The sequence below is a fragment of the Trichoderma harzianum genome, assembly GCF_003025095.1.
Source record: "Trichoderma harzianum CBS 226.95 unplaced genomic scaffold M431scaffold_11, whole genome shotgun sequence".
NCBI lineage: Eukaryota > Fungi > Ascomycota > Sordariomycetes > Hypocreales > Hypocreaceae > Trichoderma > Trichoderma harzianum.
In genome coordinates, this window is record NW_020209259.1 from 235,767 (window position 1) to 254,699 (window position 18,933).

The 18,933-nt window shown below is 52.4% G+C and overlaps 8 protein-coding genes across 8 annotated transcripts; 4 read left to right on the plus strand and 4 right to left on the minus strand.

The window, feature by feature from the left end:
• Positions 1-1,944: 1,944 nt before the first annotated feature.
• On the plus strand, positions 1,945-4,311 carry M431DRAFT_92034 (hypothetical protein; the record flags this gene model as incomplete). Its single annotated transcript, XM_024924322.1, has 4 exons — positions 1,945-2,337; positions 2,498-2,602; positions 2,662-4,033; positions 4,112-4,311. 4 exons carry the CDS (start codon positions 1,945-1,947, stop codon positions 4,309-4,311), a joined length of 2,070 nt encoding a protein of 689 aa, XP_024771263.1.
• Positions 4,312-5,675: 1,364 nt separating this feature from the next.
• On the plus strand, positions 5,676-6,868 carry M431DRAFT_522572 (hypothetical protein; the record flags this gene model as incomplete). The annotated part of the gene is made up of 3 exons (XM_024920506.1): positions 5,676-6,008; positions 6,080-6,352; positions 6,443-6,868. 3 exons carry the CDS (start codon positions 5,676-5,678, stop codon positions 6,866-6,868), a joined length of 1,032 nt encoding a protein of 343 aa, XP_024771264.1.
• Positions 6,869-7,343: 475 nt separating this feature from the next.
• M431DRAFT_497867 (hypothetical protein) lies at positions 7,344-8,244 on the minus strand (the record flags this gene model as incomplete). Its single annotated transcript, XM_024917642.1, has 3 exons — positions 7,344-7,813; positions 7,908-8,076; positions 8,224-8,244. 3 exons carry the CDS (start codon positions 8,242-8,244, stop codon positions 7,344-7,346), a joined length of 660 nt encoding a protein of 219 aa, XP_024771265.1.
• A 475-nt stretch (positions 8,245-8,719) lies between these two features.
• On the plus strand, positions 8,720-9,294 carry M431DRAFT_121495 (hypothetical protein; the record flags this gene model as incomplete). The annotated part of the gene is made up of 2 exons (XM_024912134.1): positions 8,720-8,910; positions 8,972-9,294. The coding sequence occupies exons 1-2, from the start codon at positions 8,901-8,903 to the stop codon at positions 9,292-9,294; spliced, it is 333 nt and encodes a 110-aa protein (XP_024771266.1). The 5' UTR covers positions 8,720-8,900.
• Positions 9,295-9,579: 285 nt separating this feature from the next.
• Positions 9,580-10,044, minus strand: M431DRAFT_7943 (hypothetical protein; the record flags this gene model as incomplete). The annotated part of the gene is made up of 2 exons (XM_024922815.1): positions 9,580-9,852; positions 9,925-10,044. 2 exons carry the CDS (start codon positions 10,042-10,044, stop codon positions 9,580-9,582), a joined length of 393 nt encoding a protein of 130 aa, XP_024771267.1.
• A 631-nt stretch (positions 10,045-10,675) lies between these two features.
• Positions 10,676-11,773, plus strand: M431DRAFT_91989 (hypothetical protein; the record flags this gene model as incomplete). Its single annotated transcript, XM_024924316.1, has 1 exon — positions 10,676-11,773. One exon carries the CDS (start codon positions 10,676-10,678, stop codon positions 11,771-11,773), a length of 1,098 nt encoding a protein of 365 aa, XP_024771268.1.
• A 467-nt stretch (positions 11,774-12,240) lies between these two features.
• Positions 12,241-13,027, minus strand: M431DRAFT_484573 (hypothetical protein; the record flags this gene model as incomplete). The annotated part of the gene is made up of 2 exons (XM_024916210.1): positions 12,241-12,873; positions 12,950-13,027. The coding sequence occupies 2 exons, from the start codon at positions 13,025-13,027 to the stop codon at positions 12,241-12,243; spliced, it is 711 nt and encodes a 236-aa protein (XP_024771269.1).
• A 2,611-nt stretch (positions 13,028-15,638) lies between these two features.
• Positions 15,639-17,251, minus strand: M431DRAFT_7946 (hypothetical protein; the record flags this gene model as incomplete). The annotated part of the gene is made up of 2 exons (XM_024922824.1): positions 15,639-16,906; positions 17,005-17,251. The coding sequence occupies 2 exons, from the start codon at positions 17,249-17,251 to the stop codon at positions 15,639-15,641; spliced, it is 1,515 nt and encodes a 504-aa protein (XP_024771270.1).
• Between the last annotated feature and the right edge of the window lie 1,682 nt (positions 17,252-18,933).

Consider the following 18,933-nt stretch of genomic DNA (forward strand, 5'->3'; position numbering starts at 1 on the left):
ACGAGAAGTTGGGTTGGCAAAGCCCACTTTGTCCACACACTTATTACATACTCGGACGTGTCGTGCCATTTATGAGATTAGCTAGACGCGGCGACTTTTGTTGTACAGATACTGTACTGTACAGTATTGGATTTGTCACGCTGAGCAGAGCAGAGAGAGTGAGAGAGAGGAAGATGAAGAAGCCATCCCGTTCAATGCTTTTGCATTGATTCTATTCTAGATCTGGCCTATCTTTGACTGCATCGCTAGTAGATGGCAAGCTCGCCATTAGCCCCGCCACTGAACCGTGCCATTGGCACAAAGAGCTGCCCGATCCAATATTCGTGTTACTGCTGCTGCTGATCGCTGTCCGAGTTTCTCAGCCGCACGGCCAGCAGATGTAGCCTACAGCCTACAGGTACGAGGTAGGCCTATGAGAGGCCCTGGATGGGGGCACCCTGGCTCTTACACGGGTGCGCTCTCTTGGCTGAACATCCATAGCTCCAAGAGCTGCATGTAGGGATGGAAATGAGTTTGTTTGGCATCCGTAGAGGAGCAACAAAGACGGTAAAGATAGCAGAGCAAAAGAGGAGAGAAAGAAAGACGGGAACAGGGCACGGGGAGGCACGGGATGGAATCAACTCAATCATGTTAGCCTTTCGTGGGCCCCAGAATGAGCAAAGCTAGCGCGTGCAGTTGCACAAACGTCCACGCAATACGGAGTGCATATACTATGGGGAGAGGCGCCTTGACGTCAAGGACGCGGGCGATTTCGTCTTGATACGAAGTGCTTGTGACTTGTTGATTCCAACCTGCGCTTTGACATGAGGTAGAGGTGTAAAGGGTGCGGTAGATGAAGGGATACCTTGCAGATTGGAATTGCAAAGTGGCATCTGATACGGAGCACGTTCGGCAGTCGTCAAGACGGTTTTGATTTTGATGCCATGTGCTGTCATCGAATGTCAGTGTCAATGTCAGACTGTGTGGTTCTTACTAGGGTGCTGCGCAAGGCACATCGCCAGCCCCGAGGCTTTCTCGAGCTGCGGCTCAGCCCTGCACAGCAAACGGCAATAATCATAGCTAATCATTCAATCTGATGGCCGCTTTTGGTGCGAGAGCTCGCTGCACAGCCAAACTGCACCCTTGGCCGTGCTGCTAAATTCTGACTGCCAGGTCGGCTTGGCCCTATCCCAGCCAAGCCAGCCCTGGGGGGCGTGGGGGAGAGAGAGAACCGAACTGATTTACGAGTACAAGCACGGTAAGCAACGAGGTACATACTCGTACGAGCGAGGGCTAGCGCAAGTCCTGCCTTCGGTTGTCCTGTGCAGTCCTGGCTGCTGTTGGCTTTGTCACCTCAACTTGGTACTGTGCATGCCCTGGTAGGGACCGATCAAATCAAATCAAATCAAACTGAGCCAGACCAGACCAATTGTGCGTCCTGCATTTTCCCTCCTCCTCTGCTCCATCCAGTCCGTTTCCCACACCTCAGGCCCTGCATTAACCGCTGAAAGATTCCTCTCTTAGGACTCTCTGCGCGCGCCAGACACTAAAACCGACACCAGCAGACACTTCGCAGACTGGACCTGATTTTGCCAGACCCGACCTAACCTTTGAAGCCTAAGCCCAATCCTCTCGCCCCGGCAAAGCACCTGCACCCTGCGCCTTCGTCCCCCATCAGCCCTTCTTCTCCCCTCCACTCCTCTTCTTATTTCCCCTTCCCGAGTTGCCCTTCTTTTCCCTCTCCATATGAGTTCTCTGAACTCCCGCTTCAAGAGCCTTGGTCTCGGCAAACGCAAATCCACCGCCAGCATTCACAGCGTCCAGGGCGTCCCCCCCACCAGCACCGGTACCCCTCCTCCAGGCCAAATACCTCAACAGCATCAGCTTCAACCTCAGTTCCCGCCGCAGACGCTCCCGCAGCCGCATCCCCAGACGCCGCCTCCTCCAGGCTCGTCCGCCAGCCCAATGAATCACCAAGGCCCGGGCGCCCGCCCGCCCAGCTACACGGCTGGCACCTATCCCCAACCGCCTCAGGGCGCCATGGGCCGCACCAGCCCCATGGCTCCAGGCCAGAACCGCACCCCGCCATCGCAGATGACTGGAGGCCCTCCGCCCATCAACACAGGCGCTCCCGTCGGCTACCCGCCCAACATGAATCCCTTGGGCCAGATGCCTCCTGGCATGCCTCAGGGCGGCCCTCCTCCAGGTGCTCCCGGTTTCGGCCAGCCCACCGGATACCCTCCTGGACCACCCCCCGCGGGAGGTCCCATCGCGCAGCAGTTTCAGCAGAACAACCCGGCGGCCGAGGTCGAGGGCGCGAGCAGAAGCAAGGCCCAGCTCATTGTTGGCATCGATTTTGTTAGTAACCCCGATTCTCCAATTCTACAAGCCTGTGCTGCTCGGCAGAGCAAGAGGCAGGAGGCTGGAAGCAAGAAACAAGCAAGAGAGAGAGAGAGAGAAAGAATACAAAACAGGGAAGAAGCGCAAGAATGTGTTTGCTAACAAGACGTTTCCATAGGGTACAACCTTCTCTGGTGTTGCCTTTGCCTTTGCAACCAACAACGAGGCCAAGGAAGACATCATCACAGAATGGCCGGGCGCCGGTTCATACACCAAGCAAAAGGTGAGGAGTGCTGCGCCCTTCTAGATTCTACAAGAGCGTTGCAACTGACGCACAAGCAGATCCCCACCGTGCTCTACTACGATCAGTACCAAAAGGTGGTTGGCTGGGGTCCAGATATCGCCGATGCTCTGGCTCCCACTGGTTACCCCAAGCCAGGAGTGCAAAAGGTTGAGTGGTTCAAGCTGCAGCTGATGCTGAGCGGCAACACATATATTGACCCCATCAACCTGCCTCCTCTGCCTCCGGGAAAGTCCGAAATCGATGTCGCTGCCGACTACCTCTTCAAGCTCCGCCAAGCCATGCGATCATCGCTGCAAAAGACTCTCGGAGAGGTGTTTAACAGAGAAGAGCGCAACATTCGATACTATCTTACCGTGCCGGCTATTTGGAACGACGCTGGCAAGGCTGCCACCCGAGCTGCAGCCATTCAAGCTGGCTTCCTTCGCGACGAAAACGATAACCGCCTGACTCTCGTTTCTGAACCGGAAGCCGCAGCTCTGTTCTGTTCCAAGACGGGTCTGCTCAACCTCAAGGTTCACGATGCCGTCCTGATTGTTGATTGTGGTGGAGGTACTGTCGATTTGATCGCGTACGAAGTCGAGGACGAGAATCCTTTCACAGTCGCTGAGTGTACCGCTGGATCGGGTGACTCCTGTGGCTCTACCGCTCTGAACCGCAACTTTAGCAACATCTTGCGGACCAAGATTCGAAAGATGAAGCTTCCGGATGGATCCAAGACAGCCGGCCGTGTCTACGCCAAGTGTATCATGGACTTTGAGAACCGAATCAAGGCCGATTTCCGAAACAATGGCCAGAAGTGGGCTGTTGATGTCGGTATCGAGGCTGAGTTCCCCGAGGCTGGCATTGAGGAAGGCTACATGACCTTTACCAACGAGGAAATTCTGCAGTGCTTTGAGCCCGTTGTCAACAGAATCTTGGAACTGGTGCGAAACCAGATCATTGCCATCCAGGCCCAAAACCGGACACTGCAAAACATCCTGGTTGTCGGTGGATTTGGTGCCTCCGAGTACCTGTTCCAGCAGATTAAGCTGCATGTCCCTCCTCAGTTCCAGTCCAAGGTTGTCCGACCCATGGACTCCGTGGCCGCCATTGTCAAGGGCGCAGTCACTGCCGGTATTACGGAGCGTGTCATTACTCACCGTATTGCTCGTCGCCACTATCTCATGGCCACGCTGCAGCCATTCAAGGAGGGCTACCACCCCGAGGCCTACCGAGTGCCGTCTCTTGATGGAAAGGACCGATGCAAGTTCACCAGACAAATCTTTGTGCACAAGGGCCAGAAGGTCAAGAACGGCGAGCCCTACAAGGTCTCCTTCTTCAGACAGGTCGCTCCCGGAGCCACCCTCATGTACGAAGATGTTTTGTACGCCTGTGACGACGACGTCTGCCCCGAGTATACAAAGGATCCTCGTAAGTTTCCTCCCTTTATATTATCCTCATCACTTCCCCTCTATATCATGAGCGACACTAACACGCTTATTTCTCTAGGCATCAAGGAAGTTGTTACTCTCACATCCGACCTGTCTCGCAAGAACCTCGAAAAGGACTTTGAGCGAATGGATACCCCCCAGGGTACCTTTTACAGAGTGTACTTTGACATTTACCTGACTCTGGACGGCTCAGAGTTTAGCGCGGAGCTCGTGTGCCAAGGCGAAGTCATGGGCCGCTGCCGAGCCCGATTCAGGTAAACAATGAGGGACTAGATGAGGAAACTTTACCAGTACATACCTCGTTACACATTTGGAGCTTTGATGAAGACAAGACAGCTAGCAGGCCTTGAAGTCAAAGATATATACACACATGATACCTATCAGGGGACGCGGCCAAGATGAGGAAGATATACAAGGCCCAGCGCTATCTAGATAGCCGGCGGGGCGCTGAAAGAAAAGCTAGGGGAGAGAGACATGGATTCTTTGTTTGCTATTTCAGCAACACGTTTTTTTATTGATGTTGGATTTGAACATAAACAAGCCTAGAGGAGAGCATGATTCGACAGCCACTCTTGCTTGCTGAATGGGGAGGATGATGAATGAAACGAAAGAAGATTATGATTGGCAATGTCATTAATAGATAGTCGAGTGCGGCTAGATCAAAGAACATGTTAGTCCACAACAGTGTGTCATTCAATCTTGTCAAGTGAGATTTCATATAGTGAGTAGAAATGCCACAAAGAGAAGCCCTAGCCGCACTTGCCTTTTCGCAGAACCAACACCAACCCTTCTCTCATAGTGGAATAATCGAAAGGAAGGAGGCAACCTGAAAGATGTACCTTTTGCTGGCCAACCCTTGGAACTCTCTCTTTTCCCCCTTCTCTTCTTCCTTTCATTATCATCAGTATTACTATCGATATCAACTATTCCCTTTGCTGTCAAGTTGCTTGGCAGTCGTTCATCTTGTGATCCTCCTCTACGTTCCTGGGTTCTTTTCTCTTTTCTTCTTCTCTAATACTCTTTTATCCTTTCCTGCTTTTGAGAGATATTGCCAACATCACAGCATCGAGCCGCAGCGTGTTGGTTGTCGGCATTTTTTACCACCTCACGAACCTCCAGGAACCCTGAGGCCCACATCGTCGATTATCAGTGCATTCTTCGCTTCGATCTATTGCCTCCTTTTAGCCACCGCTTGGCCCTTATTTTCAACAACAGCAAGATTGCAGGCTACAGCGTGCTCGCCATCCGTCTCTAAGGAGTGTCTACTGCGATTCTTCTGGAGTTGGTAATCGAGTGATTCGGAAAGAAAGCTCCAGCTTTGTCAACTCTTGCCATCTTTGTCTTTCTGCCATATACTCCTCATAAGCGGAATATCAGGCTTGTTCTTTCGAATATATTGATCCCGCATCTGATCAGATATACGGCTGTAACCCGCTGCACGTATTCTAGGAGATACGAACGTTTGTATTCGAAGCCACATCATCCAAAAAACCATGCCGCATACAACAAATAATTGGAATCGGATTACGGACTATAGACACTCAAGGAATAGACAAACGATCCTTTCGTTGACAAATGTTCTGTTACTATTGCCTGTTGTTCAGGCAGCAAAAGATTCATCTATGAATCACAACTGGCAAGCGGCGTTCTTTAGCCATGCTTTGGACAAACCACCAATCGCCAAAAAACAAGGCCCTCCCGGTGAGAAGGATGAGAGAATCCCCTTGGTGGTGACGAACAAGTGTGACTCGACAATATGGCCTGGCGTTGCAACGCAGTCCGGAACAGGGCCTGGAATTGGAGGATTCGAGCTGGCAGCCAACAAAACAAGGAAGCTATGGGTAGGTCCTGATTGGCAAGGTCGAGTATGGGGCCGGACAAACTGCACTGTCAACGGAGATTCATGCGCCTGCAAGACGGGAGACTGCTTCGCAAAGATGGACTATGAATTCAGTGTATGTGACACCCTGAAATCATGGAGTTGCAACCTATCATGAAATCGAGTTCTAATGAGATGTGCACGTAGGGAGCTACTCCTGCAACACTGGCAGAATTCAACCTGGCTGGTGGAGTTGACAACTTGCAAACGTTTTACGACATTTCTCTCGTCGACGGATACAACATACCCATGGGGATCAACTACATCCCAGCCAAGAACACCACCTTCATTCCCCCGAACCTCACAAACTGCGCATGCATAGCCACCACGGGCTGGGTATACTCGCCAGCAGGCAATGGCACCTTTTACTCCAATGTGACATATCCGATTCCCCTAGAGTCGGAAGAGACGAACGAGAGTGTAAGCGCATAGTGTCCGTGGCTAAATCTTGCCTTTCCTCCAACTCATCCTGGAAACGGCATCTACCCCTATCCTGACGACAACGTTGAGCGGCCTGCCTTTGCTCCGTGCAACAGTGCCTGCGCAGCCACTGGAACAGACAAGGACTGCTGCATCGGCAAGTATCATGATCCCCACATCTGCAAGCCGTCGCAGTACAGCAAGTCAGTCAAGGCCGTATGCCCGGACGCCTATAGCTTTGCCTACGATGATCAGCAATCAACCTTTATCATCCCCAAGGGCGGCGGCTGGGAGGTCGTCATGTGTCCCGAAGGCCGATCGACTGATATTCTCCGCAAGCTGGGCTCAGAAATGTTTGAGTTGGCAAGCGGTGGTAAATTGTCGCCACACACTCTCAAGAGGCTTCGAAATGCAACATATATCATGGAAGAACGTGGGTCTGCGGGCGTTGTGAGGCCATGGGCAATCATGCTGATGATCTGCGTCGCTGTTGCTTGTACCTGGGCAATACTCTAAGAGTGCTAAAACAGCGATGATGGATACAGGATTGGCTGAGGTGAGACATACTCTTGTGTATTCCTCATTTCTCCCCTATAGTACCTAAAAATCATGGCTACTACCTACTTCAAATCCCCTTTAACCAAGTCACAATGGATGGATAGCTGTAGTTGAGTGGTCTATCTTGAAGTGCTTTGTTTGTTTGTTTCTTTTCTTGTTATGATGATGTGTATAAGAGTGCGAATCTTGTCACTCCAATGTGCGTATCTCTCGTCTCATTTGTGACAACATGTATTCCAACATGGCTTCTTCCTCCTTTGTAGTAAATGATATGGTAAAGCCTCCAACGCCTGCCTCGAATCAATCAAGTTGCTCGGCTAGTATATCTCTACCATTTCCTCCCCAGACTCATGGGCCGGCCATTGTGCGTTCTATCTTCCCTTGTAGCTCAGGACTGGCTTTAAGAATTGTTGTTCTCTTTGCCTCGTTGTGTCTACCGCTTGCCCTTGTTCTTTCTCCTGCGCTCCCACTCGGCTCTCTCCTCCTCGTCACTGCCGCTGAACTCGGCATCATCGTCGTCATCGCTCTCGGCCACACCATTGACCGGGAGCCCCGGGGCAGCGTCGGCGGGCCTGCCCGGCGGGGGCGCGCTCGGGGGCGCACTCACGTTGACGAAGTCGCCCGCGTTCTGATTGGCGTACTCGTGGCGCTGGATGAGGTCGCGGAGTTCTTGGTTGCGGGGGTCGACGAGCTGGAGGGCGGTGAGGCCGCCTTTATTCTTGATGCGCGGGTTGGAGCCGGCCTCGAGCATCATGTCGATGAGGTGGTGGCCGAAGGGGCGCTGGGCGGGGGGTTCGGCGTTGAGCCAGCGGACGGCGGAGTGCAGGGGGGTGTCGCCCTCGAGGCGGTTGATGGGGTCGCATTCGAAGTCGGGCTGGTCGAGGAGGTGGTCGATGATGTCGTCTGTGAAGCGAGGAGTATGTTTTAGTTTACTTGTGCGGAATTGGGGGGAGCACGACGGGAGGGGGGAGATAGAGGGACAGTTTGTTTTTCGTACAGTTACCGCGGGAGGCAGCCTCGTGGTAGAGGTGGTTGCCCATGACGGTTGTGGTTTCGTTGAGCAGCTTGGAGATTTCGGGGTCGGACTTGTCTTCGAGGAGTTCGGTCAGGAGCTCGACGTTGTCGCGCCGGCAGGCTTCGATGAGCTGCTCCTCGATGGAGGCGCCCTGTGAGAAAAGAAAGAAAGTATTAGCCAAGAGTTTGTCTTTTTTGAATTCTTTAGGTTCGATATGTATATGCGCGCGCGCGTGTGTGTATAGGGTTCTGTTTTTGTGGTTTTGCTGTAAATGCGTGGTAAATTGGATGTGACGCACCTCGTGCTCCTCGCCACTCATGATTGTCTTTGTTCGGGAGTTTTTGTTTTATTTTCTTGACGGTAAAGTGAATATAATAGATGGTCGGTCAGGCTGGAAACGCGCGGAACAAAGGGGACGCTGGAAGGAGGAATTTCAAGAACAGAAGAAGAAGAGAAACCCTCCCAGGAAACAAGGTGGGAGAGGAATAATGGACGAGGCGAAGCAAGTCTCGATAGCGATATGGATGGACAAGTAGCGGTGATAGGCGGGAAAAGCGCCCGGGGGCCGGTGGAGGGGTTCGCAGCACTGGTCTGCGCTGAAGCTAGGGGGGGCAAGGGGGAGGCTTAGCGGGGTCGGTTAGCGCTGTTGTACTGTAGCAAGCTGGTTACAGGGCGTCCAGTCCTTTGGAGGGACTGGACGTTGAGCGTCGGGTCTGGTTCCTTTTTGCTGACAAGCCCGTCGACGGACCCCACCATGGAATTGTTTGGCTCATCGACTTTTTGACTTTTGGGATGCCGAGCTTCAAGCAGTCATTTTTTCTTCTTCCACGACTACATACAACGGCATAATCTGAGGCTGCATATCACTTATCTTCAAGGAATCGCATCACTTCCTGCTGTTATTATCTCTAAATCCGCATCTATCCCTTAAACCCTTCTATCCCGACCTGGGGGGTTACATATACCACAGCAGCCATGCTTCTCTGTAAGCATAAAAAAATGATTCCATATCGTCTGACGTCCCGACATCTAACCAAAACCCCCAGTCTGCCCACACTGCGCAAACATCCTGACCGTCTCCCTGACGCTCAACCGCACAAACCGACTCGAGTGCCGCACATGCCCGTACGAGCACGCCATCACCGACCCGGTCTTCTCCCGCCGCGTCTTTGAGCGCAAGGAGAGGGAGGACGTCTTTGGCGGCCCGGGAGCCTGGGACAATGCGCAAAAGTCAAAGGCGCAGTGCCCCAACGAGGGATGCACCGGCGAGGAGGCGGCCTTTTTCCAGGTGCAGATTCGAAGTGCCGATGAGCCCATGACGAGTTTCTTCAAGTGCATGACGTGCGGTCACCGATGGCGCGAGAACTGATTGCTGGTTGTGATAATCTTCTCTTTCTTTCTTTTTTTTTTTTGAAATATTTGGCGTTTGGGAGTGGGGATATGGATCCGTATGGAGTATATTTGGCATATTTCAGCCGCTGGTTTCGCATAAAATAGACATTGAAAAGCGGTTTCCTTCGACAATTTCGATATTTTTTGTTTGCTCATGCTTGCTGATTCGTAATGTTATTCGTGTGCATCGTTAAAATAAAGCGTATGGATTGAAGCTTTGCTCTCCACGCCCACGTCTTCAATCGTAATTCGTACGCCCTTGTCAAGGCTCGCGATGCCACTGCACCGACGCCTTCATCTCGTCCTCAACCAGCCGCTGGACCAAGTCCGGGCTCATGATGTCCTGCCTGAATCTCTCTTGCTGCAGAAGCTGCAGGTGGCGCAGCGTCGGCCCGGGGTATGTCAGGTATTTGAGGTACGGCGGCTTGGACCAATACTGGAGATAGTCTAGGTAGGCGATGAAGGCGGGCTGGGTGAGGAGCTTCTGCGACGCGAGGTGGTTGAGATAGTAGGGATTGGCGAGTGACTGGACAAACTACAGGGTTTCAGGGGTCAGTAGAGCTTTTGAGAGGGGAAGCGTGGAACGATGGGAGTCGTGATGGCTTACCTCGAGCTCAATCTCGAAGCGCGAATAGCCGCCGTACTTGGGCTCTTGGTCTTGGTCTGCAGCAGGAGGAACAGCTGGGGTAGAGCTCATGGAGACGTCCTGAGGCGCCTCTGAAGCCATTGTGGTTGTTGCGGTCCTTGGCAATCCGAATAATCCCTTTAGAAGTTCTGGCGGTGATGCAAATGCGCGGTCGAGCGGGATCTCAAATCAGAGGCTGAATCGCGACGGGACCTTTGATGAAGTTCAATGTATTGTAGCACCAAAAGTGTGTACCTTGTGCCCAGAGGCTCTAGAAGATAAGAAGCACGGGGGTTCCACTAATCCCCCACACTCTCCGGCGCTGACCTCATGAGCTACATCAACCTCCTTCTCATATGATTTTAACCAATTTAAGAAACTCACCGTATTTTTTCACTCTCTTGTCTCTGTCAAAGTTTGCATCTTTTGTAATTCAACACACGAGCCAATTGGTGCAATCCTGATGCTGTAGAAAAGCCTCTCCAATGAGCCAATGCTTCTGAGCCGTTGGTTCCGGCCCTCACATGCTGCCTGGAGCCTACCGCGGAGAAACATCAGCTGCACTTATAAGCCAACCAGCAGGCATCAACAACACAACAACAAGGCTTCCACTTCCACTTCCACTTTGTCATCACCAACGCCTACAAATACATCCTCTTCAGAGAATCCAGAACCTTCATCACCATTATCATCATACAACACCGCAATTCTAAACGACGTCTCTTCTACTAAGATGCCGATTCCTCCCTTGTCTCCTCCCTCCTCTCCCTCCTCGGCCACCATCAAAACTCGCATCCTCATCATATCAGACACCCACAGCTCCGTTCCACAAACCAAGGAAGATAATCCCATCAACACCGAGGATGAGCTCGAAACCCCGAGAGGCAAGCTCTATGCTCCCTCTGGCTTCAGATTCCCGCTTCCGGAGGCAGACGTCGTGCTTCACTGCGGCGATCTGACCAAGCGTGGGCAGCCCGAGGAGATCCGCAAAACCTTTTCCATGCTGAGAAAACTACGCGCGCCTCTGAAGCTCGTCATTGCGGGAAACCACGACTTGATGCTTGATAAGATATTTTACGAGGAGCGCTATGGCGGCGAAGAGTTGGAGCATGAAGAGGTGAATCAGATCATTAAGGAAGCTGAAGTGGACGGTGTCAAATATCTCACCGAGGGGACGTATGACTTTGATCTCGCCAATGGATCACGGCTGCGCATCTTTGCAAGTCCAAACACGCCGGCATACGGCTACTGGGCATTTCAGTACGAAGCAGGCGAGCACAACTTTGACATCCCGGCTGACGTCGACATCGCCATGACCCACGGCCCTCCCCTGGGCATCCTCGACCAGACGCGTGTGAACAATAACGCCGGCTGCGGAAACCTCTTCCGGTCCATACACCGCGCAAAGCCCAAAATCCACTGCTTCGGCCATATCCATGAAGCATGGGGCGCTCACCTCATCCGATGGAAGGCCGACGCCGACATTCCTAGGTTCAAGGAGGACGACGCTCAACAGCAGCAAACTGCCGGCTCACAACCAATCATCTCGCCCGCGACCGCTGCCGACTGGGAGAACTCGCGCCTCATTTATACCCTCACGCCACCCCCTATATCCATCCCCACAAACGACTCGGTGGTTGGCAGGGAGGATCAGAACCTCTTGGAGCTAAGCAAGGACCGAGGCTGCTACCTTGACCTCACAGAGGGAGAGAATATGCTCAAGCAGGGAGAGGAGACGCTCTTTGTGAACGCTTCGATTATGAGTATCCGGTACCGTCCATCACAGATGCCCTGGGTGATAGACATCGACTTGCCGAGGACAACAGCGTAAATCTGTGACGAAAACTTCAATTCAAGTCTCAGAGAAACACATATGATAAACACATGATGAAAGAGAATGATGAGAGAGATACAATGAAATTCCACATACATTACATCTCACTTTCAATTGGACGCCATAACGATTTTTTTTTCCACAAATAAGACAATACAATCCCCTTCACGAGCTCAGACATCAAAATAGATACGAATAATGCCATCAAAGAAAATGGTACCTTAATATATCAGCCTTCATATTATTGCGTTGTGGTATTAAACAAGCGCTCAGTCAGAATCTGCATTACAAAAACAAAACTCAAAAAGTAACTCCTTGACCAGATGAGTCAATCATGGTCCCAAGAAAAAGAAAGGCCGTTTTGAATGTCCACGCCACTTCATATTATAAACTCGTCACATCATGATTACATGCTAGCCCAATGCCTCGACAACTATTAACGATGAATATGATAACCATTGCGTTTACAGAGCCATCAGAGCAGCCAGGACGGCGCCGAGAATGCCAGCCGCAGGGGCAGAAGCATCGCTGCCGGCGAGGGTGGTGGAGGCAGGAGCGCCAGAAGTCTGGGAGCCGCCAGAGCCGCCGTCAACAAAGGCGGTAGAAGTGCGGGTGACGACAGAGCGAACACCGGAGGTGGTGCTGTTGGAGACACCGCCGGGAGGAGAGGTCGGGCTGGTGTGGCCGGCCGAAGTGGCATGAGACGAAGAGGAAGAGCCAGAGGTCTCTGAAGCGGTAGTCTCGGTGGCAGAGGTGGAAGCAGGGCCAGTGGTGGTAGTGCCGGCATCGGTGGTGCTGCCAGCGTCGGTGGTGGACTCGGTGGTAGAGCCAGCGGCAGTGGTCTCGCTCGAAGACTCAGAGGCGGAGGTGTGAGAAGAGGCTTCAGAAGAGGAGGAGGAAGAAGAGCCGCTGGTGTCCTTCTTGCAGGCAGCGGCAGCAGCAGATTGAGCCTTTGCGAGGTCGCTGGGACTGCACTTGCTGATGAGGCAGGGGGCAGCGAGGCCGACGAGCTTGGCCTGGGTGTCGACCTGGCACTGGCAGGCGGTGTCTGTGAGGGCGCAGCCGGCCTTGGGGATGGCCTCCTTGAGGCAGTCGATCTACACGCGTGTGTTAGTGCTGGACCAAGAGTTTGTCTGCCGAGCTTGTGTCCATCTCGTCTGAGATTCAACTTACAGCGCAATCAGGCTGACCGGTGAAGTCCTGGGCGGCAACCAGGCCGGTGAGGAGGAGGGCGATAACGGAGGCCTTCATCGTGAGCGTGTTTGTCTTTTTCTGTTTTCTGTGTGCAAGAAAGCGAGTGAAGGTCTTTCAAGAGCAAAAGATGGAGGAGCTCAGGAGAGGTATCAAAAAACCAGCGAGGGAAAAAAACAGGAGGGGGAAAAGAGAGGTGAAGGCGTAGTCGGTGGGAAGGAAGGCCTCTTTTTATCAGTCCACCCAGCTCTGGCTAGTACGAGGAGAGAGGTAGGATTTTTTGTTCGCAGGGGAGGAGGAACCCGGGGAAGCGAAGCGAGCAGAAAGTGCTGGCAGCTCCCCCAGAACGCACGGCCTGTCTAGCGGGATGCAGGGCCCTCCAGGTGATTGATATTCAGCCGTGAGAGAGCTCCAGTGTACTGTAGCAGCTGCTATAAACCCACTGGACTGGACTGCCTCGATGCGTTAGTGCTGCCATGCCTGTCCTCGTACTCGGGCGTTGCTTTGATGTGCCCCCCCAAAAGGAACCAACGCAGCCTAGTTGGATACCTCCAATGGCAAAAAAGCATCACGAAATCCCGCCACAGGGCCCAACGAGTCAAAATCCCGCCGCGCAACAAAGAGAAAAAAGCAGCTTGCGAGAGAGGCCGTCGCTGATTGGATCGTGTAGCTGGGCGCAAGTGGCGGGGGTTTGGACAACGGCGCCACCTGCAAGGTACATCGTGCTAGTCTTTGCAGCTATTTGCTGATTATGCCCTTTTTTTTTGCATGGGCTTGTGTTGTGGAGGACCCCAGAAGGGAAGCGTGCTAAGCCAGAGTAGGCTGGAACCCTTGAAGGAGGTCAAGAGGTGTTTCGGTTTTTTTTTCTTGGGGGGTTTTATACGAGGTGGGATTTGAAGGTGTCTACATGTCTGCTTGTCTATGTGTGGACAGATTGTATATTAGTGTGCAGTGCATGTATGCGCCTGTCTTGGTACCTGATATATTTCTTGACAGCTGCATACATGGATAATAAATGGAAGCTTGAGCAAGCAACGCACACCGGACCATCGCCATACTGTCCGTCTCCCGTCATTTCGGATTCTGCCGCGTCTCAGCCAGACGGGGAACAAGGCCGAGACTGACAGCTGGTGTGGAGACGTGTTTTGTTTGATGTTTGAGGCGGTGGATGACTTTTTGGTCTGTTCGCTCCCCCTTGCAGTCGCCGCCACTGACAGATTGTGTAACGCGGTCCACAGGAAAGTATCAGAAGTCGAGTCGAGCACTAGGCTTGGCTTTTGTTGTGTACTATTTGTTACCTTATGTAAGTTGTCAGCAGAGGGACTGGGGGGAGGAGACACTACCTTGATGGACATGACTTGACGTGACGTGATGAGTTTACGTGTGTTCTCCGTCTGTTGGTGTCAGTCACTGATGTCCTAAGGTACTAAGGTATCAACTACTAGTACTGCAGATGGCAACAGAAAAGACCATGTATGTTAGCAGATTGTCTCTTTCATCAAGCTGTGCAGAGTATAGTATTCGTACATTATGTCTATTACAGTACTGCCCTGTCTCGTCTCGACTCATTCGAGCACTTGTCGGTTCGTCTCTGTACATGTACGTAGCATCACACACAATGGACCCCTAAAACTTGATACAAATTCGTATCAATAAAATAGTGCACATCACCAGCTTGTCGCACATTTGGACTCAAAATATCTGTTCCGAGACACATTAACCTCTTGTTCTTGTTCTTCTTCTTCTTCCCTCTCTCTGCCTGCACGATTACGGCTACGGTACCATCCATCTCCCCTTGATCCTCTCGCCCGCGTATTCGGGTCTCCAATGTCCTCTCAAATATCAGCAACGCCACTCCTCGTACGACTCGACAAAACAAACATATCCCACTTCGGAGATTTGCTCGCAGCACAAATCAAATTGACATGTTTAAATATAAACCATAGACTTTAGAAACTCCCACTAATTCGCCGATAGCCGCCATGCCTGTATAATATGCTTGTTACAAAAAGTAGCCAGCACACACAGCCACACCGAGCTGAATGGTCGCGCCGTCAATGCAACCTCGTATAAAGATGGAACTGACACAAACACACACACACGCACGCATGCACTTTGCGGGGGTCTGTTTGAATCCAGCCGTTTTCGCTGGGACGAGACGGGCCGACGGCTTGGCGGTACTAATTTGGCAATAGTATTTGATGTTGTGGAATGCGCTGTTCAGGCAAGTTTTGTTGTAGAAGCTTTGTCGTGTAAATGGCACTCTCTGCTGAATATCTGTGAGATGGGATGACTAAACGTGTGATTGTCCATATACTAATGAATAGGGGAAATCAGTAGATATAGCATGCTAGAGAAACAACAAGCGTGTATGATGACCAAACATATTCAGCCTAAACATTCATGATTGTCCTAGTTGGCGCCTATTAGCTAACAATGCCCGATTGTGGGATATACTGGTTCAAATCGCTTCCCTCAAGTATTTCCACCGCCATCTATTGATATGCCAGCGGTTTAGGGCGAACAAAACATTCAGCACTAGACGAGAGTAGTATTCAGTCATGTCATGTCATGCCATGCCTACTATGACCAGCCACTATATTCTATACGGAGCTCTATAAATCCCATAAATTACTCCTAGTAGAACCAATACATCATCCTCTACATCAAATCACCGATCATCATCCCAACGCTGCCGGCTCATAATAATAGGTCTCGCAGGGTCCCAAGGCCCCCGAATCTCGTTCTTATACCTCTGCAGCCCAATCAGCCACCAGCTGCACCCACCCGTCGCTATACCAGCAATAAGGACAGACACCACCATGCCTCCGATGCCGCGCTTCCACGGCCAACAGTCAGGCTTCTGCTCGGCTATCACGACTCCCACGCCCCATCCCGCCCCGAGAATCAGCAGCCCGGTCAGAATCACATGCTGCCTGAAGCTGCGGTGCTGAACATATCGTCGAAATACAGGAAACAGACCAAACACTTCGATACTGAAAAGCGTCAGGCAAAATACCTGCTTGGTAGAAGGTAGGCGGCTTGCTAGCACCGTCGAGGCCATTAGGGCTGCATTTGTGGACAGCGACGCAGGGAATTTGGTCCCGACGCCGCCTGAGTAGTCAAAGAAGAAGATGTTGATGGCCAGTAGCCAGAGAGACATGGCCCAGATGCTGTCGCTCGAGGTGGACTGGGTGAGAGATTTAAGAATGGGGCTGAGCCCGAGGAGCGTGCAGTAGATTAGCAAAGCTGATTTAATTGTGCCGAGGCGCTGGTGTAGGCGGTTTGCCTCGTTTGGTATTATTGGAGAGTCGGGCATCACGTCCGAGCTAGCCCTACGCAGTAATGGTTGGCCATCGGCACTGATGCCGTGCCGAGAAGTTCCCCCTAGTGACAGCGGTGATGTGGGCGAGGTCGGAGAGGTGGTGGAAGAGGGAGACGGAATGATGGTTGCCCGTATCTGCTCATTATCTGGGATCTGCACTTTGATATTAATGGTCGAGTTTCCCGCAGACGGACGCGAAGAAGAAGATTCCGACGTCGGACGGCTCGACGTGGTAGAAATGGAACGTGGCGTAATGATCGGTCGACGAATGCTAGCCGCGCGGGCTCGTCGTCGTATGCTCTCCGTCTTGGTCGCAGAGGCAGCGACGCCGCCCGCGGTCACTTCGTCCTCCTTGTCCTCCTCCTCCGAGACCCATCGCTCCCAGAGGATCCAGCCCAGAAAAGTGGCGAAGCTGCTCCCGCTGACGAGGGACACGGGCGAGACTCGCTCCTGGAAGATGCCCACGAAGCAGACGATGAAGAGGATGACGGAGCAAACGTGCTGCAGAATCACCGTGGAGTCGGCCACCAGCGGCCAGAAGTCGTAGGGCTTGAGCCGAGGGTTTCGCTGCAGGTTCTCGAGAAACGTCGCCTGATCGGTATAGTTGTCCGGATCTAGAGAAAGGGGGAAGAGAGAAATCTGCCTGTTAGCCCCAGTCTACCTGAGAAGCATAAACGATGCCAACTTGATAGGCAGACAGAAATAAACTTACACGACTGCTTCACCCACATGAGCTTCTTCCACGCCCTCTTGCGGCGCCGGCTCCTGCTGCGGTCGTCCTTGAGGTGCCTCAGATGGGACAGCGGATCGGCCGGCCCGTCGCCATCGTACGGCTGTCGCAGCGGGTACGTGAAGGCATCGTGCGGCGACAGGTGCGAGCGGTCCAGCGCATTGAGATTGAGGCCCGCGGCGTGGCTCAGCGCAGGGAAGGGCGTTTCGTCGTCGGTGGGCGAGGGCATCGCGAAAGAAGCTTGCTGCTGCCGCTGCTGCTCGGGCCCTTTGCTGGCCTTTTTAGGGCTTCGCCTCAGCCCGGCGCTTTTCGTCGGCTGCTAGCAGTGATTGCGGACTCTGGCGACGGGCTGCTAGCATGGAGCTGAAGAGGGCATCTGGGGCGTTTCATGTGGTGGTGACGTTTGCTTCCATCCGACACAAGTTTGTTTGGCGCAAAAAGGTTCAATTGGATGTTGTCGGACAAAAGTGCCCTGGGCTGAACCTGAACGTCACTCCGCGGGGCTAGAGGTACTAGCGTATTAAGTATCCGATACTGAAGGAAGAGCGTTGTAAGCCACCAGAATAACTAGTATCGTATACTAACCATTCGTGTCCAACTCTTGATAGCTCGAAGCCAAACATGGGTGAGGTGAGCGAATCTCCGTCTAATCCCTCCCAGGCCCGATTCTCAATGCCAAATCCATCGCGATCCCCTTTAACCATCGTCACCAACTGCCGCCGTTACGAAACGCTCCGATTGAGCCTCATCATCATCATCATCAAAGCTTCTAGAATGTCGGCGGATGCCTAAAATAAACACAATTGCAATACGAAAGCCAAGCCTCGGCACTTGACACCCGGAACCATGTGAAGGTAACAAATAGAGGCGAAATGCCAAGAGAAATGTATATCTCAAACTAAATCGCTTGGGCGATCTGCGCGTGTTAAGGGTTGCCCTTTGGGAAATGGGGGCGTCAAGAGTTGCAAAGCCACTCACTTTTGTTTTTCTTACAGCACTAGATACTCCGTACCCTCTCCTCCCCCCTATTTTCATCAAGTTCTTTTCATTCTTCTTTCTCTCTTTATTAACCCCAAACGGGCTTCACAGCATTAACCCTACTATACATAGCCCTCCTCTCCCGTGTTGAAGAACAAAAATCCTCTCTTTCAGCCACCAATGGCTTGCTTCAGGTGGTCCCTTGGACGGGGCCGTCTAAGACAGGAACGGACGTCCAATCTCATGCGAACAGAAAAAAGGTCTCCAAAGCAACGTGACAACGTGACGGCTCCCACGGCTCCCCGTTCCCGCCTCGTAATCTCACACACAATTCCTATCTTTTCGAACGGCCTCTGTTACTGGTCTTACCTGTTCGGATACCTGCCGAAGCGGAGTTGCCTTTGCCAGGCCCACTATCACGAAAAGGAACCACGGTCTGCTAGTCAAGTCTCGCCCGCAACAGGCACTTACACGTATTTCTCTCTTCGGTGGCTAACCTCAGCAACACCACAGTAAGCAACATCAACAAATTTCAATTGCTGCCCGTGATTTCCCAGAGTAGAAATGAGCGACGAAACTAACAACAGGTTTATATAATATCACCTAAGCTCCCCTCCTCTCCCTTTCATCGTGAATTGCCATAGCATCAACCCAATCGTCTTTACACCTGTTGGTCCACGCAAACGATGCGGCAATTTGCCTGCACCACCCCTGCTCACGTAAAAAAACAATCTGCTGTGCTGTCCCATCTCCACGGGCCATTTGTCGCTCGTATGTGTGCCCGCCAAACGAGGGATGGCCGAACGTGCTGCTGCGCCTTGCTTAGCGGATTTTTCTCACTTCACGCATATTTGCTCCTCCCCCGACCCAGTCAATTTTGGCTGGCCGTCAAACGTTTTGATGGGCTGAGCCCCCTCTCCGAAACTTGTCTCC